This window comes from Grampus griseus (assembly GCF_964374135.1).
Source record: "Grampus griseus genome assembly, chromosome: 4".
Lineage (NCBI taxonomy): Eukaryota > Metazoa > Chordata > Mammalia > Artiodactyla > Delphinidae > Grampus > Grampus griseus.
In genome coordinates this window covers 74389639-74414591 of record NC_138997.1, presented here as the reverse complement: position 1 = coordinate 74414591, position 24953 = coordinate 74389639, and the positions used below count along the sequence as shown (strand labels likewise).

At 39.2% G+C, this 24953-nt stretch overlaps 1 protein-coding gene across 1 annotated transcript in view; it reads left to right on the top strand.

Moving 5' to 3' along the window:
- GABRB1 (gamma-aminobutyric acid type A receptor subunit beta1) overlaps nt 1–24953 on the top strand; it is a gene marked incomplete at its 3' end in the record, with an annotated part of 381708 nt that overhangs the window by 116156 nt on the left and 240599 nt on the right. The window contains exon 4 of the mRNA XM_082652923.1: nt 5988–6208. Within this exon, the coding sequence (XP_082509049.1) occupies nt 5988–6208 (221 nt within the window). The remainder of the gene's footprint in view (nt 1–5987; nt 6209–24953) is intronic.

Here is a 24953-nt window from a genome sequence, read left to right as displayed (position 1 = left end):
CTGCGCCACCAGGGAAGCCCCATGACTCTTTTTGAATTATGGGTTTCTCAGGGTATATGCCCAGTAGTGGGATTGCTGGGTCATATGGTAGTTCTATTTGTAGTTTTTTAAGGAACCTCCATACTGTTCTCCATAGTGGCTGTACCAATTCACATTCCCACCAGCAGTGCAAGAGTGTTCCCTTTTCTCCACACCCTCTCCAGCATTTATTGTTTCTAGATTTTTTGAAGATGGGCATTCTGACCAGTGTGAGATGATATCTCATTGTAGTTTTGATTTGCATTTCTCAAATGATTAATGATGTTGAGCATTGTTTCATGTGTTTGTTGGCAAACTGTATATCTTCTTTGGAGAAATGTCTATTTAGGTCTTCTGCGCATTTTTGGATTGGGTTGTTTGTTTTATTGTTATTAAGCTGCATGAGCTGCTGGTCGGAAAAGATACTTGATACAGTTTCAATTTTCTTAAATTTACCAAGGCTTGATTTGTGACCCAAGATATGATCTATCCTGGAGAATGTTCCATGAGCACTTGAGAAAAATACGTATTCTGTTGTTTTTGGATGGAATGTCCTATAAATTTCAATTAAGTCCATCTTGTTTAATGTATCATTTAAAGCTTGTGTTTCCTTATTTATTTTCATTTTGGATGATCTGTCCATTGGTGAAAGTGGGGTGTTAAAGTCCCCTACTATGATTGTGTTACTGCCAATTTCCCCTTTTATGGCTGTTAGTATTTGCCTTATGTATTGAGGTGCTCCTATGTTGGGTGCATAAATATTTACAATTGTTATATCTTCTTCTTGGATCGATCCCTTGATCATTATGTAGTGTCCTTCTTTGTCTCTTCTAATAGTGTTTATTTTGAAATCTATTTTGTCTGATATGAGAATTGTTACTCCAGCTTTCTTTTGGTTTCCAGTTGCATGGAATATCTTTTTCCATCGCCTCACTTTCAGTCTGTATGTGTCTCTAGGTCTGAAGTGGGTCTCTTGTAGTCAGCATATACATGGGTCTTGTTTTTGTATCCATTCAGCCAGTCTGTGTCTTTTGGTGGGAGCATTTAATCCATTTACATTTAAGGTAATTATCAATATGTATGTTCCTATTCCCATTTTCTTAATTGTTTTGGGTTTGTTATTAGTTTCTTGCCTAGAGAAGATCCTTTAGCATGTGTTGTAAAGCTGGTTTGGTGGTGCTGAACTCTCTCAGCTTTTGCTTTTCTCTAAAGGTTTTAATTTCTCCATCAAATCTGAATGAGATCCTTGCTGGGTAATCTTGGTTGTAGGTTTTTGTCCTTCATCACTTTAAATATATCCTGCCAGTCCCTTCTGGCTTGCAGAGTTTCTGCTGAAAGATCAGCTGTTAACTTTGTGTGTTACTTGTTGTTTTTCCCTTGCTGCTTTTAATATGTTTTCTTTGTATTTAATTTTTGACACTTTGATTAATATGTGTCTTGGCATGTTTCTCCTTGGATTTATTCTGTATGGGACTCTCTGTGCTTCCTGGACTTGATTAACTATTTCCTTTCCCATATTAGGGAAGTTTTCAACTATAATCTCTTCAAATATTTTCTCAGTCCCTTTCTCTTTCTCTTCTTCTGGAACCCCTATAATTTGAATGTTGGTGCGTTTAATGTTGTCCCAGAGGTCTCTGAGACTGTCCTCAGTTCTTTTCATTCTTTTTTCTTTATTCTGCTCTGCAGTAGTTATTTCCACTACTTTATCTTCCAGGTCACTTATCCGTTCTTCTGCCTCAGTTATTCTGGTATTGATCCCTTCTAGAGTATTTTTAATTTCGGTTATTGTGTTGTTCATCGTTGCTTGTTTCATCTTTAGTTCTTCTAGGTCCTTGTTAAATGTTTCTTGCATTTTCTCTATTCTGTTTCCAAGATTTTGGATCATCTTTACTATCATTATTCTGAATTCTTTTTCAAGTAGACTGCCTATTTCCTCTTCATTTGTTAGGTTGTGTGAGTTTTTATCTTGCTCCTTCATCTGCTGTGTGTTTTTCTGTCTTCTCATTTTGCTTATCTTACTGTGTTTGGGGGTTTCCTTTTTGCAGGCTGCAGGTTCGTAGTTCCCGTTGTTTTTGGTGTCTGTCCCCAGTGGCTAAAGTTGGTTCAGTGGGTTGTGTAGGCTTCCTCATGGAGGGGACTAGTGCCTGTATTCTGGTGGATGAGGCTGGATCTTGTCTTTCTGGTGGGCAGGTCCACGTCTGGTGGTGTGTTTTGGGGTGTCTGTGAACTTATTATGATTTTAGGCCGCCTGTCTAATGGTGGGGTTGTGTTCCTGTGTTGCTAGTTGTTTGGCATAGGGTGTCCAGCACTGTAGCTTGCTGGTCGTTGAGTGAAGCTGGGTGTTGGTGTTGAGATTGAGATCTCTAGGAATTTTTCACCGTTTGATATTACGTGGAGCTGGGAGGTCCCTTGTGGACCAGTGTCCTGAAGCTGGCTCTCCCGCCTCAGAGGCACAGCAGTGGCTCCTGGCTGCAGCACCAAGAGCCTTTCAGCCACACGACTCAGAATAAAAGGGAGAAAAAGTAGAAGGAAAGAAAGAAAGAGGATAAAAGAAAAAAAATAAAGTAAGGTAAAATAAAATAAAGTTATTAAAATAAAAATAATTATTAAAAATGTTTTTAAAAAGTAAAAAAACAAACAAACAAAAAAACGGACGGATAGAACCCCAGGACAAATGGTGGAAGCAAAGCTATACAGACAAAATCTCACACAGAAGCATACACATACACACTCAAAAAGAGGAAACGGGGGAAAAAATCATAAATCTTGCTCTCAAAGTCCACCTCCTCAAGTTGGGATGATTCATTGCCTATTCAGGTATTCCACAGATGCAGGGTACATCAAGTTGATTGTGGAGATTTAATCCACTGCTCCTGAGGCTGCTGGGAGAGATTTCCCTTTTTCTTCTTTGTTCACATAGCTCCCAGGGTTCAGCTTTGGATTTAGCCCCGCCTCTGCGTTTAGGTCGCCGGAAGGCGTCTGTTCTTCGCTCAGACAGGACAGGCTTAAAAGAGTCGCTGATTCGCGGGCTCTGGCTCACTCAGGCCGGGGGTGGGGGGAGGGAGGGGCGTGGCCTGCGGGGCGGGCCTGCGGCGGCAGAGGCCTCTCTGACGTCGCACCAGCCTGAGGCGCGCCGTGCGTTCTCCCGGGAAAGTTGTCCCTGGATCCCGGGACCCTGGCAGTGGCGGGCTGCACAGTCTTCCCGGAAAGGAGGTGTGGAGAGTGACCTGTGTTCGCACACAGGCTTCTTGGTGGCGGCAGCAGCAGCCTTAGCATCTCATGCCCGTCTCTGGGGTCCGCGCTTTTAGCCCGCGGCTCGGGCCCGTCTCTGGAGCTCCTTTAAGCGGCGCTCTTAATCCCCTCTCCTCGCGCACCAGGAAACAAAGAGGGAAGAAAAAGTCTCTTGCCTCTTCGGCAGCTCCAGACTTTTCCCCGGACTCCCTCCCGGCTAGCCGTGGAGCACTAGCCCCCTTCAGGCTGTGTTCACGCCGCCAACCCCAGTCCTCTCCCTGCGCTCCGTCCGAAACCGAAACCGGAGCCTCAGCTTGCAGCCCCGCCCGCCCCGGCGGGTGAGCAGCGAAGCCTCTCTCATGCTGGTGAGTGCCGGTCGGCACCGGTCCTCTGTGTGGGAATCTCTCCGCTTTGCCCTCCTCACCCCTGTTGCTGTGCTCTCCTCCGTGGCCTCGAAGCTCCCCCCCTCAGCCACCTGCAGTCTCCGCTCACGAAGGGGCTTCTAGTGTTTGGAAACCTTTCCTCCTTCATGGCTCCCTCCCACTGGTGCAGGTCCTGTCCCTATTCTTTTGTCTCTGTTTATTCTTTTTTCTTTTGCCCCACCCAGGTACGTGGGGGGGTTTCTTGCCTTTTGGGAGGTCTGAGGTCTTCTGCCAGCGTTCAGTAGGTGTTCTGTAGGAGTTTTCCACGTGTAGATGTATTTCTGATGTATCTTGTGGAGGAAGGTGATCTCCGCGTCCTACTCTTCCGCCATCTTCCTCCAAGACTCTCATTTGTATTTTATAATAAGTTTTTACTCATCACACATTAAAACTTTCTTTGTTGAGGAGAATGTGGAGTAAGGATTTTGCCTCATGGTCTCATTGTGAGGAAATCCTCTGTAGCGCTACGGGAGTTGGAGGCTAATGTGTATTCAGCGTGACTAGTGAAACATGTAACCCATTGCTGCTTGTGCTGAGCTAGTCATTCATTTTCTTACATTGTCTGAATTACAAACAAGACCCCAACAACAAGACTTACAAGACAAACAGTTGCTTACTTTCATGGTTACCAGGGTCCTTCTTCCTGCAGGTTCTTTTATAAACATCTCTTTAAAAGTGGAAATGCTTATGAAAACGAATACGTACACTCCAAATAATTTGGAAGTATGATATTAATCTTTAAATAGCAACAATTTTTGAAGATAATATATTTGTTTAGCATGTTAGTTTCTAAAGTACTTGCACCATGATTCTCCTAAGTAATGCTTTCAATAAGCTAGTAAAATGCTATTTTTATTTTAGAAATGAGACATCTGACATATAAGGGGTTAAGTTAGTTGCTCATGGTTACATAGCTCTACATGTGGTAGATTTTGGAATGGAGGTGTTTTAGAATCTAAGGCCCAGAATCTGTTCAATTCATTGTCCTCCAAAAAGGTATTGATGTAAAGAGCTTGAAGAGGATGCAAATGCAGATGTTAGCAGTTGAGAAGAGAATTGTGTATAACTCTGTGGGTTCTTTTTTTCTGTTAAATGAAGGTAAGGTGGAAGGAGGTTTCAGACCTATAAAAAGGATATTGTATGATTAGTAGCGAAGAGCAAATGTCCTTGTCATTGAACAAGAAAGAATGGCTTTGAATTATTGCAAGATTATTTCTGAGTAAACAGTGTAAGCATTCTTGAATATAGTGGTTAAAGGACATTGGAACTCATTATCCAGAACAAATATTGTCTTATCATTTAAGATATTTCAGAAATTCATAAATATCCATATAGGTATCTAGATGAAGTGCAATTTGCCCAGATGTAAGACATGATCGGAGCCAGTGCTTCCCAAACAGTGGTATATATAACAATGGCAGTACACAGAGTTGTGAAGGAATTATGACATGTTTTCTTAATTGTTGCTAAAGCATCCAGCTAAAGCTGTTGACAGATAAGTATCCTTTAAAAGAAAAAGTGAACCTTCTGTTTTTATAATATTGGGACCGCATCTTAAGTCTTTATGATTTTACTGCTACCTCTTATTCTTTTAATGGACAATTACACTTTGTATTAATAGAGTTCTTTAAAAACATACAACTAAAGCTCTAAGATAATCTTCACCATTCCTCTCCTGTGAGCTTGACACATTTATTGAGCCCAAATCTTCCTGTCTCTCACTGCCAGGGGAAACCTGGGCAGAAAGAAAAGTGCAAAGGTATGTCCTTAGTGTAACCTTTTACAGGAGATGGGGAAACAAACTCGAGTACAAACCCATCTCTGAACTCAAACGAATTCCTGAATCAAGCAGTACTGTAAATACAATATCCAGAGGTAGATTTTTGTGAACATGAATCTACAGGTACAACTTCCCTTTACAGCCTTCCCCATGATATCATTACCTTAACATCAAACCTTAAAATTCAGTTAAATGGATTTACTCTATATTTGTGCAAATGCTTCTGCATGCATTCAATTATTGCACTAGTACTTCTAACCTATTGGTTGCCCTATACTTGGAGGTGCAAATTTCAATATATTCAAATATAACCTTGTAAGGGAGGTTGGTGAGTCAACCTAGCACAGGGAGATCAGCTCAGTGCTTTGTGACCACAGAATGGTGAGTCTCTAGGTATCCACAGTACCACATGCTATCACATTCTTACCAAAAAGGCTTTTAGATGGTGATGATGATGATGATGACGTTGATGATGATGATGATGATGATGGTGGTGATGATGGTAAAATTCTTTGTTCGGTTTCCTTTTTTTGCAGGATTATACACTCACCATGTATTTCCAGCAGTCTTGGAAAGACAAAAGGCTTTCTTATTCTGGAATTCCACTAAACCTCACGCTAGACAACAGGGTAGCTGACCAACTCTGGGTACCAGACACCTACTTTCTGAATGACAAGAAATCATTTGTGCATGGGGTTACAGTGAAAAATCGAATGATCCGACTGCATCCTGATGGAACAGTTCTCTACGGACTCCGGTAAACAGCTTTGTGTTGCATGTTTTACTGTTGTTGTTCACGTTGTTGTTTAATTTTTACTCTTGGAAATGGACAGAGGGGGAGAAAGGCAAGTAGGTGAATATATAGACTCTTTAATCTTTATAATAACATTATATTAAAGTTCAGAAAATCTCTTTAGAACAGTTCGAGCTAAATCTAGACAACTTTGTCCATCAAAGGAAAGTGAATTTTTTTGCCGTGATCCTCAAATAATAAACATAGTAATAAGAATATGTGTTTTTGTTAGACAGATTTCACATCCAGCTTATTCTAGAAGTTAAATTTTTTTTAGCCAATTGTTTGATTATCTTCGGTCCACCCAGACTCAATTACAATGTGTTCTAGGTATTCTCTATAGCGACTTAATTATGAAATGGAATTGAGAAACAACATTTTGAAGAAATAGGAAAATATTTTGTGGTGACTTTTAGAAGATGCAAAGTGATTTTATTCCCTTAAATCTCTTGTTTTCATTTTTATTTTCATGTATGTGATCCACATTAAATTAATTTTTGTGTTTCTTATGAGGTAGGGATTGAGGTTCATTTTTTTCCATATGGCTTTACAGTTATTCTAGTACTGTTTATTGAAAAGACTTTGCTTTTCCCTTCAGATAGTGTTGGTACCTTTGACTGAATAATTGTGGGTCTATTTCTAGCATTTATTTTGTTCCACTGTTCTTTTGGTCCGTCCTTAGACAGTATCACACTATTTAATTAGCATAGCTAGTTGTTAAGTTATGAAGTCCCATAATATAAGTCCTTCAACTTTATGCTGACTGTTTAAAAATTGCTTTGGAAATTCTAGGTTCTTTGCATCTCCCTATAACTTTTAGGATCAACTTGTTGATTTCTACCCAAAAAAGTCTGCTGGGCTTATAATTAAGTGCATTGAATCTATAGATCAGTTTGGGGAGAATTGACAATTTAAAATTATCAGGTTTTCTAACCATGAATATATCTTTATATGTTTATGTTACCTTTAATTTCTATCAACAATGTTTTGCACCACAGAGTGTTTTGTTTCATTTATTTTTTTTAAAGAATCAAGTGTAAAAGAGGTATTATACACTTATAGAGGTCTGTTACTAACACTCAGGTAGTTAAGGGTTGATTAAAACTTTTAGGCTACAGTTCAAATCAGCTACCAGTTTTATGAAAGAAATATTTGAATTGTAACATGTTATTGTAGGATGTGTAGAGCGGTGGTTCTTTAACCTTTGTTAATCTTTGTGATCCCTTTGAGAAGCTGATGAAATTTTCCTATTATTTTAGAGTATTCATAAGTGCCCTAAAATCCTTTATATGGCATCAATGCCAAGCTAAAACTGTGGTTAAGGGCCAACAGTCTAGAATTAATGTGTGTCCAATATCCGAAAACAAAATGCAAGTGAAAAGAATTTATCTATGATAAAACTTTTTTTTAAACATCTTTAATGGAGTATAATTGCTTAACGTTGTTGCATTAGTTATCTGGATATAACAAAATGAATCAGCTATATGCATACGTATAGCCCCATATCCCCTCCCTCTTGTGTCTCCCTCCCACCCATCCTGTCCCACCCTCTAGGTGGTCACAAAGCACCGAGCTGATCTCCCTGTGCTAGGCAGAAGCTTCCCACTAGCTATCTGTTCTACATTTGGTAGTGTATATATGTACATGCCACTCTCTCATTTCGTCCCAGCTTACCCTTCCCCCTCCCCATGTGTTCAAGTCCATTCTCTACATCTGCGTCGTTATTCCTGTCCTGTCCCTAGGTTCTTCAGAACCTTTTTTTTTGTAGATTCCATATATATGTGTTAGTATACGGTATTTGTTTTTCTCTTCCTGACTTACTTCACTCTGTATGACACACTCAAGGTCCATCCAATTCACTACAAATAACTCAATTTCGTTTCTTTTCATGGCTGAGTAATATTCCATTGTATATATGTGCCACGTCTTCTTTATCCATTCATCTGTCGACTGACACTTAGGTTGCTTCCATGTCCTGGCTATTGTAAAAAGAACTGCAGTGAACATTGTGGTACATGACTCTTTTAGAATTATGGTTTTCTCAAGATATATACCCAGTAGTGGGATTGCTGTGTCGTATGGTAACTCTATTTTTAATTTTTTAAGGAACCCCCATACTGTTCTCCACAGTGGCTGTGTCAATTTACATTCCCAACAACAGTGCAAGAAGGTTCCCTTTTCTCCACACCCTCTCCAGCATTTATTCTTTGTAGATGCTTTGATGATGGCCATTCTGACAGGTGTGAGGTGATACCTCATTGTAGTTTTGATTTGCATTTCTCTACTGATTAGTGATGTTGAGCATCCTTTCATTTGTTTGTTGGCAATCTATATATCTTCTTTGGAGAAATGTTTATTTAGGTCTTCTGCCCATTTTTGGATAGGGTTGTTTGTTTTTTTGATATTGAGCTGCATGAGCTGCTTGTATACTTTGGAGATTAATCCATTGTCACTTGCTTCACTTGCAAATATTTTCTCCCATTCTGAGGGCTGCCTTTTCATCTTGTTTATGGTTTCCTTTGTTGTGCCAAAGCTTTTAAGTTTCATTAGGTCCCATTTGTTTATTTTTGTTTTTATTTCCATTTCTCTGGGAGGTGGGTCAAAAAGGATTTGCTGTGATTTATGTCATTTATGTTTTCCTCTAAGAGTTTTATAGTGTCTGAACTTACATTTAGGTCTTTAATCCATTTTGAGTTTATTTTTGTGTATGGTGTTAGGGAGTGTTCTAATTTCATTCTTTTACAAGTAGCTGTCAAGTTTTCCCAGCACCACTTATTGAAGAGGCTGTCTTTTCTCCATTGTATATTCTTGCCTCCTTTATCAAAGACAAGATGGCCATATGTGTGTGGGTTTATCTCTGGGCTTTCTTTCCTCTTCCATTGGTCTATATTTCTGTTTTTCTGCCACTACCATACTGTGTTGATTACTGTAGTTTTGTAGTATAGTCTGAAGTCATGGAGCGTGATTCATCCAGCTCCGTTTTTCTTTCTCAAGATTGCTTTGGTTATTTGGGGTTTTTGTGTTTCCATACAAATTGTGAAATGTTTTGTTCTACTTCTGTGAAAAATGCCCTTGGTAGTTTGATAGGGATTTCATTGAATCTGTAGATTGCTTTGGGTAGTATAGTCATTTTCACAATGTTGATTCTTCCAATCCAAGAATATGGTATATCTCTCCATCTGTCTGTATCATCTTTAAATTCTTTCATCAGTGTCTTATAGTTTTCTGCATACCGGCCTTTTGTCTCCTTAGGTAGGTTTATTCCTAGGTATTTTATTCTTTTCATTGCAATGCTAAATGGGAGTGTTTCCTTAATTTCTCTTTCAGATTTTTCATCATTAGTGTATAGGAATGCAAGAGATTTCTGTGCATTAATTTTGTATCCTGCTACTTTACCAAATTCATTGATTAGCTCTTGTAGTTTTCTGGTAGCATCTATAGGATTCTCTATGCATAGTATCATGTCATCTGCAAACAGTGACAGTTTACTTCTTTTCTGATTTGGATTCCTTTTTTTTTTTTTATTCTGATTGCTGTGGCTGAAACTTCCAAACTATGTTGAATAATAGTGGCGAGAGTGGGAAACCTTGTCTTGCTCTTGATCTTAGTGGAAATGGTTTCAGTTTTTCATCAACTCAATCTCATCATTGAGAACGATGTTGGCTATGGATTTGTCTTACATGGCCTTTATTATGTTGACATAAGTTCTCACTATGCCTACTTTCTGGAGGGTTTTGTTCATAAATCGGTGTTGAATTTTGTCTCAAGACTTTTCTGCATCTATTGAGATTATCATATGTTTTTTATCCTTCAGTTTGTTAATATGGTGTATCACATTGATTGATTTGCGTATATTGAAGAATTCTTGAATCCTGGGATAAACACCACTTGATGATGGTGAATGATCCTTTTAATGTGCTGTTGGATTATGTTTGCTAGTATTCTGTTGAGGATTTTTGCATCAATGTTCATCAGTGATATTGGCCTGTAGTTTTCTTTTTTTGTGACATCTTTGTCTGGTTTTGGTATCAGGGTGATGGTGACCTCCTAGAATGAGTTTGGGAGTGTTCCTCCCTCTGCTATATTTTGGAAGAGTTTGAGAAGGATAGGTATTAGCTCTTCTCTAAATGTTTGTTAGAATTTGCCTGTGAAGCCATCTGGTCCCGGTCTTTTGTTTGTTAGAAGATTTTTAATCACAGTCTCAATTTCAGTGCTTGTGATTGGTCTGTTTATATTTTCTATTTCTTCCTGATTCAGTCTTGAGGGGTTGTGCTTTTCTAAGAATTTGTCCATTTCTTCCATGTTGTCCATTTTATTGACATATAGCTGCTTGTAGTCATCTCTCATGATCCTTTGCATTTCTGCAGTGTCACTTGTTACTTCTCCTTTTTCATTTCGAATTCTGTTGATTTGAGTCTTCTCCCTTTATTAATTTTTTTGATGAGCCTGGCTAATGGTATATTAATTTTGTTTATCTTCTCTAAGAACCAGCTTTTAGTTTTATTGAGCTTTACTATTGTTTCCTTCATTTTTTTTCACTTATTTCTGATCTGATCTTTATGGTTTCTTTCCTTCTGCTAACTTTAGGGTTTTTTGTTCTTCTTTGTCTAATTGCTTTAGGTGTAAGGATAGGTTGTTTATTTGAGATGTTTCTTGTTTCTTGAGGTAGGATTGTATTGCTATAAACTTCCCTCTTAGAACTGCTTTTGCTGCATTCCATAGGTTTTGGGTCATTGTGTTTTCGTTGTCCTTTGTTTCTAGGTATTTTTTGATTTCCTCCTTGATTTCTTCAGTGATTTCTTAGTTATTTAGTAGTGTATTGTTTAGCCTCCATGTGTTTGTATTTTTTGCAGTTGTTTTCCCGTAATTGAAATCTAGCCTCATAACATTGCGTTTTGAAAAAGATACTTGATATGATTCCTATTTTCTTAAATTTACCAAGGCTTGATTTGTGACCCAAGATATGGTCTATCCTGCTGGAGTATGTTACATGAGCACTTGAGAAGAAAGTGTATTCTGTTGTTTCGGGGTGGAATGTCCTATAAATATGAATTAAGTCCATCTTGTTTAATGTGTCATTTAAAGCTTGTGTTTCCTTATTAATTTTCATTTTGGTTGATCTGTCCATTGGAGAAATTGGGGTGTTAAAGTCCCCTAATATTATTGTGTTACTGTCGATTTCCCCTTTATGTTTGTTAGCATTTGCCTTATGTGTTGAGGTGCTGCTATGTTGGGTGCATAAATATTTACAGTTGTTATATCTTCTTCTCGGATTGATCCCTTGATCATTTTTTAGTGTCCTTTATTGTGTCTTGTAATAGTCTTTATTATAAAGTCTATTTTATGTGATATGAGAATTGCTACTCCAGCTTTCTTTTGATTTCCAATTGCATGCAGTATCTCTTTCCCTCCCCTCACTTTCAGTCTGTATGTGTCCCTGGGTCTTAAGTGGGTCTCTTTTAGACAGCATATATACAGATCTTGTTTTTATATTCATTCAGCCAATCTATGTCTTTTGGTTGGAGCATTTAATCCATTTACATTTAAGGTAATTATCAAAATGTATGTTCCTATTACCATTTTCTTAATTGTTTTGGGTTTGCTTTTGTAGGTTTTTTCTCTCTCTTGTGTTTCATGCGTAGAGAAGTTTCTTTAGCATTTGTTGTAACGCTGGTTTGGTGGTGCTGAATTCTCTTACCTTTTGCTTGTCTGTAAAGCTTTTAATTTCTCTGTCAAATCGGAATGAGATCCTTGCTGGGTAGAGTAATCTTGGTTGTAGGTTTTCCCCTTTCATTACTTTAAATTTGTCCTGCCACTCCCTTCTGGCTTGCAGAGTTTCTGCTGAAAAATCAGCTGTTAACCTTATGGGGATTCCCTTGTATGTTATTTGTTGCTTTTCCCTTGCTGCTTTTAATATGTTTTCTTTGTGTTTAATTTTTGATAGTTTTATTAATATGTGTCTTGGTATGTTTCTCTTTGGGTTTACCCTGTTTGGAACTCTCCGCTCTTCCTGGACTTGATCGACTGTTTTCTTTCCCGTGTTAAGGATGTTTTCGACTAACATCTCTTCAAATATTTTCTCAGACCCTTTCTTTTTCTCTTTTTCTTCTGGAAACCCTATAATTCAAATGTTGGTGCATTTAATATTGTCCCAGAAGTCTCTGAGACTGTCCTCAATTCTTTTCATTCTTTTTTCTTTATTCTGCTCTGTGGTAGTCATTTCCACTATTATATCTTCTAGGTCACTTATACGTTCTTCTGCCTCAGGTATTCTGTTATTGATTCCTTCTAGAGAATTTTTAATTTCATTTATTGTGTTGTTGATCGTTGTTTGTTTGCTCTTTAGTTCTTCTAGATCCTTAGTAAACGTTTCTTCTATTTTCTCCATTCTATTTCCAAGATTTTGGATCATCTTTACTATCATTACTCTAAATTCTTTTTCAGGTGGAATGCCTATTTCCTCTTCATTTGTTTGGTCTGGTGGGTTTTAACTTTGCTCCTTCATCTGTTGCATATTTCTCTGTCTTCTCATTTTGCTTAACTTACTGTGTTTGTGGTCTCCTTTTTCACATGCTGCAGGTTCATAGTTCCCGTTGTTTATGGTGTTTGCCCCCATGGGGTGAGGTTGGTTCAGTGAGCTGTGTAGGCTTCCTGGTGGAGGGGACTGGTGCCTGTGTTCTGGTGGGTGTGTCTGGATCTTGTCTTTCTGGTGGGAAGGACCGTGTCCGGTGGTGTGTTTTGGGGTATCTGTGAACTTATTATGATTTTAGGCAGCCTCTCTGCTAAAGGGTGGGGTTGTGTTCCTGTCTTGCTAGTTGTTTGGCATGGGTGTCCAGCACTGGAGCTTGCTGGTTGTTGAGTGGAGCTGGGTCTTAGTGTTGAGACAGAGATCTCTGGGAGAGCTCTTGCCAATTGATATTACGTGGGGCCAGGAGGTCTCTGGTGATCCAATGTCCTGAACTCGGCTCTCCCACCCCAGAGGCTCAGGCCTGACAGCCAGCCGGAGCACCAAGACTCTGTCAGCCACACGGCTCAGAAGAAAAGGGAGAAAAAAAAAAAGAAAGAAAGAAAAATAAAATAATATAAAATAAAATAACGTCATTAGAATAAAAAGTTTTAAGAAATTATTAAAATAAAAAATTTTTTAAAGTAATAAAAAAATAGAAGTGAGCAACGAAACCAATAAACAAATCTACCAATGATAACAAGCACTAAAAACTGAACTAAGATAAACATGAAAATCAGAAACTGGTCAGTCACATACAGCAAATCCCAAGTCTACAGTTGCTCCTAAAGTCCACAGCCTCAATTTTGGAATGATCATTGCCTATTCAGGTATTCCACAGATGCAGGGTACATCAAGTTGATTGTGGAGATTTATTCTGCTGTTCCTGAGGCTGCACGGAGAAATTTCCCTTTCTCTTCTTTGTTCGCACAGTTCCTGGGGTCCAACTTTGGATTTGGCCCTGCCTCTGCATGTAGGTCACCCTCTGGCATCTGTTCTTTGCCCAGTCAAGAGGGGGTTAAAGGAGTGGCTGATTAGGGAGCTCTGGTTCACTCAGTCCGGGAGGGATGGATGGTTGCAGAATGCAGGGCAAGCCTGCGGGGTAGAGGCCAGCGTGATGTTGCAACAGCCTGAGGCATGCCATGTGTTCTCCCGGGGACATTGTCCCTGGATCATGGGACCCTGGCAATGGCGGGCTGCACAGGCTCCCAGGAGGGGAGGTGGGAATAGTGACCTGTGCTTGCACACAGGCTTCTTGGTGGCTGCAGTAGCAGCCTTAACATTTCATGTCCGTCTCTGGTGCCCGCGCTGATAGCTGTGGCTTGCGCCCATCTCTGGAGCTCGTTTAGGTGGTGCTCTGAATCCCCTCTCCTCACACACCCCGAAACAATGGTCTCTTGCCTCTTAGGCAGTTCCAGACTTTTTCCCAGACTCCCTCCCGACTAGCTGTGGTACACTAGCCCCCTTCAGGCTGTGTTCACCCATCCAACCCCAGTCCTCTCCCTGGGATCTGACTTCTGAATCCTGAGCCTCAGCTCCCATCCCCCATCCACCCTGGTGGTGAGCAGACAAGCCTCTCAGGCCGTTGAGTGCTGGTCGGCACCGATCCTCTGTGCGGGAATCTCTGCGCTTTGCCCTCCGCACCCCTGTTGCTGTGCTCTCCTCCGTGGCTCCGAAGCGCCCACCTCTGCCACCCGCAGTCTCCGCCTGCGAAGGGGCTTCCTAGTGTGTGGAAACCTTTCCCCCTTCACAGCTCCCTCCCACTGGTGCAGGTTCCATCCCTATTCTTTTGTCTCTGTTTTTCGTTTTTTCTTTTGCCCTACCCCGGTACGTGGGGAGTTTCTTGCCTTTTGGGAGGTCTGAGGTCTTCTGCCAGCGTTCAGTAGGTGTTCTGTAGGAGTTGTTCCACATGTAGATGTATTTTTGATGTATTTGTGGGGAGGAAGGTGATCTCCACGTCTTACTCCTCTGCCATCTTGAAGGTCCTCCCTGTGATATAAGTTTTGAATTTATACTAATGGTTGGCTATTTAGTTGATAGCTTTGGTCTTCATTTGCACAGTAAAATAGCTTCAGTTGATGCTGGCAAAATGATCTTTGGAATTTTCCCACTCTTTCAGTACCCCAGGAGCTGTCAACTCTAGTTAAAAATCTCTGACCTAAAATCTTCTCAGAAAAATGGTGAAATAAACTAACAAGTCCCTTGAGTGTATTGATATTTCTACAGATGAAATCTACTCATCCAAGAGCAGTGGTGGTCATTAGTGATGGTTCATACAATGGAAATCAGTTGTAATTTTTCTATTACCTATGTAGCTTCTATCACATATAACTAAGGTATAAAGTGATGAATTATCCTTCTGAAGTTTTCTAAGAGAATAATTCTGTGACCCAACTTAGCAGGCCTATCGACTACATGTATATTCACTGTATGTGATTACTCAAAAGTGTATAAAAAATTGTTTTGTTAAAAAAAAAAAGACACCTCGACTTTTTGCAAGCAAGAATGTGGGTTGCATTCTCAGTTTATAGAGTCTCACTTAGGCATTTTCTGAATTATTGGCAGCCTCTACCAATGGCAACGATGCAAAGGAAGAAAAATATCTGAGAACGATGGATTTGAATACACCTCATTTTAAAATGAGAAAACTGAGGCGTAAAAGGGGGAGGGGCCTGATCTAAGGGCACAACAAATGATAGAATTAGGACTAAAATCCAGGTTTCCTGATTCCCATACCTGTGCTTTTCTCACCCCACTGTCTTTCAGATGAATTTAAAGTGAATACCTTCTTCCAAGTTGCATAGCATTGCTTTCTCCTTTTTGGAGCCAACCCAGGCCTTTGTAGCTAGGATCCCACCAACAGATCTCTCCAAGAAAAACACAAATGCTTCATCTATTATTGGACTCTGATCTGTTTCTGGCATTGGCTTTTTTCATAAGAGCCTCACACCAGTCTGATATCTCTCCCCTCCTTCCCATATTCCTCTCTATCTCCTCCCTCACAGATTTGGTTTTCTTTACCCTAGAGGTTATAAATATCCTGGAGAAACCATGAGGTATAACAACTGGTATGATAACTGGAGTCAGAGGACCAAAGTTGGGCTCAAACTCTATACCATTTTCTGATTGCTTGACCTTAAATAAGTTATATAAATTTACTGATCCTTAGTTTTATCATGTGCAACAATGGACTAAGGAAGTTCTAGTGAAATAATGAATATGTTAATACATATAAATTCTAAGTTATATTTTTGTAAAGTTGTTGTGCCTGATATTGCCTTACTAGGTACTGGAAAAGTTGTGTGCTGAGGGTGGTTCTCTAACTCCCAGGTGTGTCAGTGACCAAAACAGAGATACAGCTGTCCAATTAAGAAAACATTCACTGAGTGCCAGTATGTACAATACACCCACTCTTCTGGCCCTGGGAATAATTCTCCAGAAGCCTGGTAGAAATTTATCATTGTGGCAGAGTGGAAGCACCTGGGACTTTGAGTCAAAGAGACATGTGGCGTGACTAGTTTGTGCCCTACAGTAAGCTATTTCCTCTCTCTTGGCTTTAGATTACTCAGCCTTAAAGAGAAAGGAATTAGACAAAATCATCCCTAAATTCTCTGTCAAATCTAAATTTCAGTGCTTCTATGATCCTATATTATGGCTGTTCATTTTCATTCCTCTGATATAACATTTTCTAGGCTTAGAAAGGACAATCTGTACTTTTCTCTTTGTAGTTGTCTTTTCAGGAATAACCACCATATATCACTTCCTAAACACAGGCACTAGAAAATCCTTATAGTATAACATAGGTGTTGACATATTTATGGCTGTACTTATTGTAGACAAGGGATCAGGAGAATGAAACTTCCTGCCTCATCCATAAGTCCAGATATAGTCATCATGAAATGATACCATGCATTAATGGGTTGTTTTTAGCAATTATGGGGTCAATGGGATTTTCTGAACGTACCTGAAAGCCTCTTTAACTAGGAACTCCATAATCATAAGACCATATCAATAAATTGAATCAAATTTTGCTATATTCAAACTCAATATGAAATGTTATAATCTAGTTTATATAAAGGCACAAGAATAGAGTTAGCTGTTTGCTATTTTTGTGAACTATGTCAAATCATATTTTATACCGCAGAGATGGCACATGGTTGTGTAAACACTCTAAAATGACAGAGTGGTGTCTGATGGGGGTCTGGTGCTTCTAGAAGAGCCAGGGTACTGTGCAACAGGCATTCAGTACATAGAAGAAACTACATCCCATTGTGCTTCTTACTCTCAGATTTCCGTTGCTGCGACAAAATGTGTCACACCAAGGAATAACCCTGCAATCATGATTACTTCCTATTCCACTTTGCCAGGGATCTAAATAAAGGATGGATGTCTGAGATGTGCTGTAAGATGTGGCAGGAGATGGGACTTACATCCATGGTACACGAGCCCTCCACCCTGCTCCTCTCAAGGCATATAATGTCACTTTCTTTCTTACTCAAAAGTGGAGACTAAATATCAACTCCCTCAATGTCACAGTTCAAATACTTAAAATTCTTCTGTCTTTCCTCCCTTCCTTCCATTTAACTCTGAGGAAGATTTTCTCTTCTTTCTAAGGCTAATCTTGCCATATACACATTTATCTTATTGCTGGATGCCCTTCAGAATTTGCTCCTCTTTTTAATTAAATCTTCAGTCTTTCCTCTGCTGGCTCCTTCTCTTTGATTTTCTCTTCAAGCACCAGTCCTCATAATAGCTTTGGTTTCCTCTGCTTCCTCACCACCCATTTACTCCTTAGGCTCCAAAAACATGGCTCCCAGCCATGCTCCTTTCCTAAAACAGCTCTGTCAAAATTTACCAGAGCCATTGCTGGTTCTGTTTATAGTCTTGACTTCTCTGAACGATTTTTTTAAATTAATTAATTTATTTATTTTATTTTATTTTTGGCTGCGTTGGGTCTTCATTGTTGCACACGGGCTTTCTCTAGTTGGGGCGAGCAGGGGCTACTCTTCGTTGCGGTGCACAGGCTTCTCATTGCAGTGGCTTCTCTTATTGTGGAGCACAGGCTCTAGGCACATGGGCTTCAGTAGTTGTGGCTCACGGGCTCAGTAGTTGTGGCTCACGGGCCCTAGAGCTCAGGCTCAGTATTTGTGGTGCATGGGCTTAGCTGTTCCACGGCATGTGGGATCTTTCTGGACCAGGGATCAAACCCAAGTCCCCTGCATTGGCAGGCAGACTCCTAACCACTGCATGGGAGGCATATTCTTAACCACTGCACCACCAGGGAAGTCCCTCTCTGAATGATTTGAGAGTGATTATTGACTTTGACTGTAGGATTTCCAAGATTCAGCACAAGTTTTTCATTATTCTTGTTCTCTCTTTTTGTTGTTCTATCACTGTTTCTTCTTTTGCCTCTAATTGTGAACTAGAGGGGTTCCTTGAATTTTGAACAACTCATTGAATTTAACAGATCAAATATCTAGAATATGAAATCACTGAGCTCAGAAAAATATTTGTAATCACTTACTGAGCATCTGTATGTGGATGCTTGCCCTGCCCGTTATTCCTGACATAATCCCTATTTCATATTATCTGTTTTTCCTAAAACCAGCTCTTCCTCCTTACACAGCTGCTAACAAAAGTCATCATCCTCCCAGTCAGTAAGCATAAACTTGTAGGCATCTTTGACTCTATATCTCTTTTGTCCCAAGATGCAATCTGTTGCTTCTACTCCACTCTATCTCGACCATCTCCGTTCCCAAGCTACTTCCATCACCTCAATTAACATCACCACTATTGGTCACTTCCTGGCCAGCTTCCTATCTTAATTTTACTTGTTCTCATCACTGTCATAGTATTCTTTCTATAGTGCATCATATCAATCACACACACACACACACACACACACACACACACACACCCCTAACAATGCCTCTATAGTCCCCATAAAATTAAGTTTTCCTTCTCCTGTATGAAATCTGAGACCCTCTGCATATGACCAAAATGTCTTTCAAACATTTCCTTCCTCCATGAAGCCTAAACTTTTATGAAACCATTTACTTATTTCTCTAAACAAACCTAGGGCATTTCAAATTCAAATATGTCCCAAATTTGCCAAGATCATATTTATACCAAAAAACTGTTAGTTGTTATGTGAAATTTACATTTAACTGGGCATCCTGTATTTCATCTGGCAACCCTCCAGCCCTGCTAAAATTCCCTCCCTTCTCTATCCCCTGACAGTTTCCCCCACTTCACCACTTTCTCCCATCTCTCTTCTTTTCTTAAAAGCCTCTCTCAAATCCCACTTTCTCCATGAGGACTTTTACAGTATTCCCAACCAGATAAAAACTCATTCTCATTTGATACCTTACTTCATTTTAATCTCCTAAAGGCCCATGAGACTTGTAACTCTCTTAAGATGTTTTATCTTTCTGTGTCTTGGAGTTATTTTCCTGTGATGCAAACAAGATTGTATATTTGTTGAAAATATGAACTGTATTTCTTTCACCTTTGTATACACTTTCTCAAACCAAATAAATGTTTGAAAAATTGAAATGAAAATTTGTAAGATGCAGTCACCTGACTCATGATAGTTGTCAGCTGCAACATTTCGTATATCTAAATGATGGCTTTTAACCAGAGATCCATTATCACTATTAATGACCAGATGTGTTCTGCCTCTTGTCCAAACATGATCCAGCTGGCTGAAAACACTGATTGTCTCTGAGGCTTAGCCCTGTGGGTGCTGAAAGACTGTGTTTATCTTTCCTTAAAAATGGCAGACATGGAACAACCTAATTCTGTGAAGACATGTAGTGGTATATTTAACCTCCTTTAACTGTTCTTCCTTTTGCCTTCCTCTCCTAACCCTTGCCTTGGCTTTTCTTTCAAACTTCCACAATGTTATTTTCCTGCATCTCTTACCAAAGGTGAGGCCAGGGCCAGTTGGTTTTGCAGGGCTACATGAGAATGGGGAATGGAATGGGTAGTGTAAGGAAAAGGCTTCCAGCTCAGTACTGGCTCACATTGGGATTCCATAGGTGTGTTGCAGAGTGTGTATGTGGGATTGTGTACACACACCGTAAGCACATACAGAGTAAGATGTACCTCTCACATCATTCTAACTAATATTGATAGCAATTGTATCAGGAATTCAACCAATACCCAAGTATATAAATAATTGAAATTATACTATACACCAAGCACTATGCTAAGTGATCTACCTATATTGTCATATTTAATCGTTACCACAACACTATGAACTTTGTACTGTTATTATGCTAATTTGACAGATACCAACACTAGGAGAGCTAAAGTAATTTTTCCTGTCTCATAATTTATTATTAACTTTTTAAAAGCAGGTCCAAACAGGTACACACATTGCATTTGGCTGGTAAAGTTATCTGAAATTTCTTTTACTCTAAATGTTTCCTTTTCCTTTATTTTCCCCCTAGAACTTTTTTTTCTTAGGAAACCATGCTGTTTTTTGTGATTACATCCATTTGTTGTAAATGTGTTCTTTTATGCCCCATATTTGAGACTTAAACAGATTTGAATTATTTTGTTGTGCTTTGGTGAGTGTGCTTCATAAACCAGTTGTATTATGTACTTTTATCTAGAGACCCAAAATGCCTGCCTGTCTCTGTTTTTGTGATGTGAACATTGATATGCTGATTTAGGCATTGACAACCTGACCTATACATTATAATAATTCCATTAATTTTTATGTAACAGTATTTGTTTGCTAGGGCTCCTGTAACAAAATCGGTGACTTAACAGAAATTTATTGTCTCACAGTTTTGGAGTCAGCAAGGTTGGTTCCTATCAAGGGCTGTGAAGGAAGGAGCTATTCCAGGCCCCTCTCCTTGGCATATAGATGACCGATTTCTCCCTGTGTCACCTTCCTTCCAGGTGTATCTGTGTGTCCCTTTTTCATAAGGCCACCAGTCATATTGGATTAGGGTTTACCCTAATGATCTCACATTAATTTGATTATCTCCATACAGACCCTATCTCAAATAAGGTCACATTCTGAGGTACTAAAGGTTAGGATTTCGACATGAATTTAGGGGGACACAATTCAGCCCAAATAGTAACAATTATAGCAGCCACTGATAATCTTTGCCTAAACTTATTTAGAGTTTACATAATGACAATATTCTATCAATCTTTCCTTATTTATTAACTAGATTATTCTCTAAAGAATTTTCCCTCACCAAATGTTAATCTGGAGGTCAAGTTAGGACAGTAAAGGCAGGATAAATGCTTGACTGTTTCCTTTTATTTAGTAGTTTTCAAAACAACAAGTTGTTTCTCTAGAACCTCCCAAATATGACCACTGAGGTTTGCCATTTTGTTATTTTTTGTGTGTTTAGCATTATGAAGTCACAGGTTATAACAGGTATGTCTGTTTCAGTCCACTGCAGCTATTGTTATTTTTGATCTTGTTTGTCTTATCTTTGGCCAGTGGCAGACCCTTTAAATTGACGCCTGAGTTCTTTCAACATGACCTCAATAGTCGCTGATAGCATCCTTGCCTTCTGACGCATCAACTTGTAAATTCTCTGTCCTAGAGGAGGATAAAATACATCATGAGTTCATATTGATATTTCTAACTCAAATTTAGAATTGCAGGGCTTTTATTCAACTTCTTTGATTTTACACTTTGTTTCTTTCCTCTTCATTGAAAACATTGATTCTTCATGTATTAACGTGACTATTTATTCACTTTGTCCTGTCATGTGTAATATATATGTATATATGTGTGTATGTATGTATATATCTAATAGTATACATAATAGTTTTTAAATAAAAATACCAACATTATTGTTACTGTCCTGTGTTAAGCCATTTTTTCCCTGCAGATCATTTCTAGGAAGACAGTTGTCCAAGTAAGATGCTTTTGTTGCTTACCATTGTAGAAATGAAAATAATTAGGGAGGGCACACAGCATAAATGGGAATAGCTCTGCCGAGTGTGTGCACTTTATGAAATGTGCACAGCTTTGTCAGGTTCTCTAACACATACCAATGACTCCAAATCCCAAAGAGAAGCTTCTAAGCTTTAGGTTTCAGAAGTGAATCAAATGTTTACCAGAAACTTGTGGCCTGATGGGGATTTTGAGAACTCCCTTACTGTATTTGCTTACCTAGCTCCACTCTGAATTGATTTTTTGGATGTTCTTGACACTGCCTGACCATGGGTTGTGCATGAGAATAAAATCAATGGTTACATTTATTGAATATGAAAGAAAAACAGAGTTTCCCACTATTCCTTGGAGGATTATTGCCTTGTTCTTCATGATAAAGCCAAGTAAAAAGTAGAGGCAATTATCTCCATAGTACAGATACAACAAAACCCCACCATTATTGATTTTTAAAGCAGTTTGGGGCCCCTCAATGTTTCATATTACCTTTCTATATTGATTGTACACCCTGAAAAAAAGACTTCTCTTTCTTACAGACTTTCTGTGTAGAGGCAGTTATGATTACATTCAAGAGTCCTGGGAAGATCACACAGGGTTTACTGTGAGACAGGCTGGGCAAAAAATATTGTTGAGTCGATTGCAGAGAATAAATATATGGGCAGATGCAGTGTTTGCAGAGGAGGACTGGCGGAAATTGATAAATGCATCCTGTTAAGAGAAACTTGTTACTTCAAATGGAAGAGAGAAAAAACAGGGCATGCATAAAGAATAGGTAGCTCACTTTATTAATAGACAGAATGCCGTGGGGACTCTTTTTTTTTTTTTGTGGTACGCGGGCCTCTCACTGCTGTGGCCTCTCCCGTTGTGGAGCACAGGCTCCGGACACGCAGGCTCAGCGGCCATGGCTCACGGGCCCAGCCACTCCGCAGCATGTGGGATCTTCCCGGACTGGGGCATGAACCCGTGTCCCCTGCATCGGCAGGCGGACTCGCAACCACTGCGCCACCAGGGAAGCCCCTGGGGACTCTTTTTATAATTCCTGCCAAAGAGCACAGTATTGTTGTTCCCCTCACACTTCTATTTCAGAGTTTCATCAGTGGAGTACAGAGAGATATTTAAAATGTTCTCCAGTGAACAGGTTGCTAGTTTCCCTCTCAAAGTTTTTATTTTTAATGTTCTTTATTCATCTTTATATATATGAAAAACTTTATGATTCATTTATTTTTGTTAGGGTCTCCTTTTTCATAACTACAGTATTGTGACTAATTCAAATACTAAATGAGAAATTTAAATAACTATGCAGTTACGGTAGCTTTTGTGCGGTCATGTGCCCTGTGGATGGGTCATTATGATTAAACCTCCATAATTAAATTAATGTAGAAGATTAAGTAAAAACAGTGACCATAAATTAGCTACAAAAGAATTACATCTCCTCAAATTCTTAACTTGATTGAATCTCTTGTGGAATAATATCTAATGTGAACACTCAGGAAAGAAGGAAAAATGATAAAGCGCATGAAAGTAAGAATGAAGAAAAGAGGAGGAAAGAAAGGAAGAAAGGTAGGAAGGGAAGGAGGGAGGAAGGAAAGGGAGACAAAAAAAGGAAAACAAAACCAAATATCTTAGAAACATCTTATGAATTTTAGATCCTAGTTATAATATTACAAACAACACCACTTATTTGTGAAATGTTTAATCTTCTCTATGAATTCAATTTATTCCATTAAACCGTCATTTCCAACTACAGTATTTTAGTACCACTTCCATGATTTTTGCCACAACCACATATCATCTAAAAACATTGAATCACTTTTTACTTAGGTACGTATGCATGTGTATATACATATATACATATATGTATATACATATATATTTTATTTTTAAATTTTTCTAATTATTTAGTATTCAGTTTTTATTTTATTTTATTATTTTTTATTTATTTTTGCCTGCGTTGGGTCTTTGTTGCTGCACGCCAGCTTTCTCTGGTTGCGGCGAGTGGGGGCTACCCTTTGTTGCAGTGCACTGGCTTCTCATTGAGGTGGTCTCTCTTGTGGAGCACGGGCTCTAGGTGCGTGGGCTTCAGTAGTTGTGACGGCTGGGCTCAGTAGTTGTGGCACACAGGCTTAGTTGCTCCATGGCATGTCGAATCTTTCCAGACCTGGGTTCGAACCCATGTCCCCTGCATTGGCAGGTGGATTCTTAACCACTGCACTACCAGGGAAGCCCTTAAAGAAAACTTTTATTACCTCTGTATGTAGACAACTATTTTTTAATAGACATTAAAATACATCTCAGGTAAGAATTTTATTATAATTTAAAAATGCTTATCCATGTTCCATCTACAATGATTTTTTCCTCATTTATAGAAATGAGGTAACAATATTAACCATCTTATGGAGTATTACTAATGTTAAATAAGTTGACCAGACAGCGGAAGCAAGAAGAACTACAATCCTGCAGCCTGTGGAACAAAAACCATATTCACAGAAAGATAGACAAAATGAAAAGGCAGAGGACTAGGTACCAGATGAAGGAACAAGATAAAACCCCAGAAAAACAACTAAGTGAAGTGGAGATAGGCAACCTTCCAGAAAAAGAATTCAGAATAATGATACTGAAGATGATCCAGGACCTCAGAAAAAGAATGGAGGCAAAGATCAAGAAGATCCAAGAAATGTTTAACAGGGCTTCCCTGGTGGTGCAGTGGTTGAGAGTCCGCCTGCCGATGCAGGGGACACGGGTTCGTGCCCTGGTCCGGGAAGATCCCACATGCCGTGGAGCGGCTGGGCCCGTGAGCCGTGGCCGCTGGGCCTGCATGTCTGGAGCCTGTGCTCTGCAACGGGAGAGGCCACAACAGTGAGACGCCCACATACTGCAAAAAAAAAGGTAAAAAAAACTGGGTGTAACACACACACATAACTAATTTTTCCTCTATTTCATTAAATAGCTATAAATGTATATTCCAAGTGAGAGTTGTAGAAAGCTTTTAGCTAAGGAAGCACACAAGTGAAATAATATTGTATCTCATTAATGGGATCAATTCAAGAGTCCAAACTTATTTGTATTTATCATACCCATTGTTTAGCTCAGATGATGTAATATTAATAGACCAGAGTAAGATAGAAGAACTATTCAACTTCTATCTGACTTCTATCCAGTCAGGTAAGAAGACTTACATTCCATCTGGAATGGTTAAAGTGAACATGATTTAGGAATTGTTAAAGAGAAGACAATTAGCAAATCATACAGAGTCATTTAGTTACTCATAGGAGTAGAAA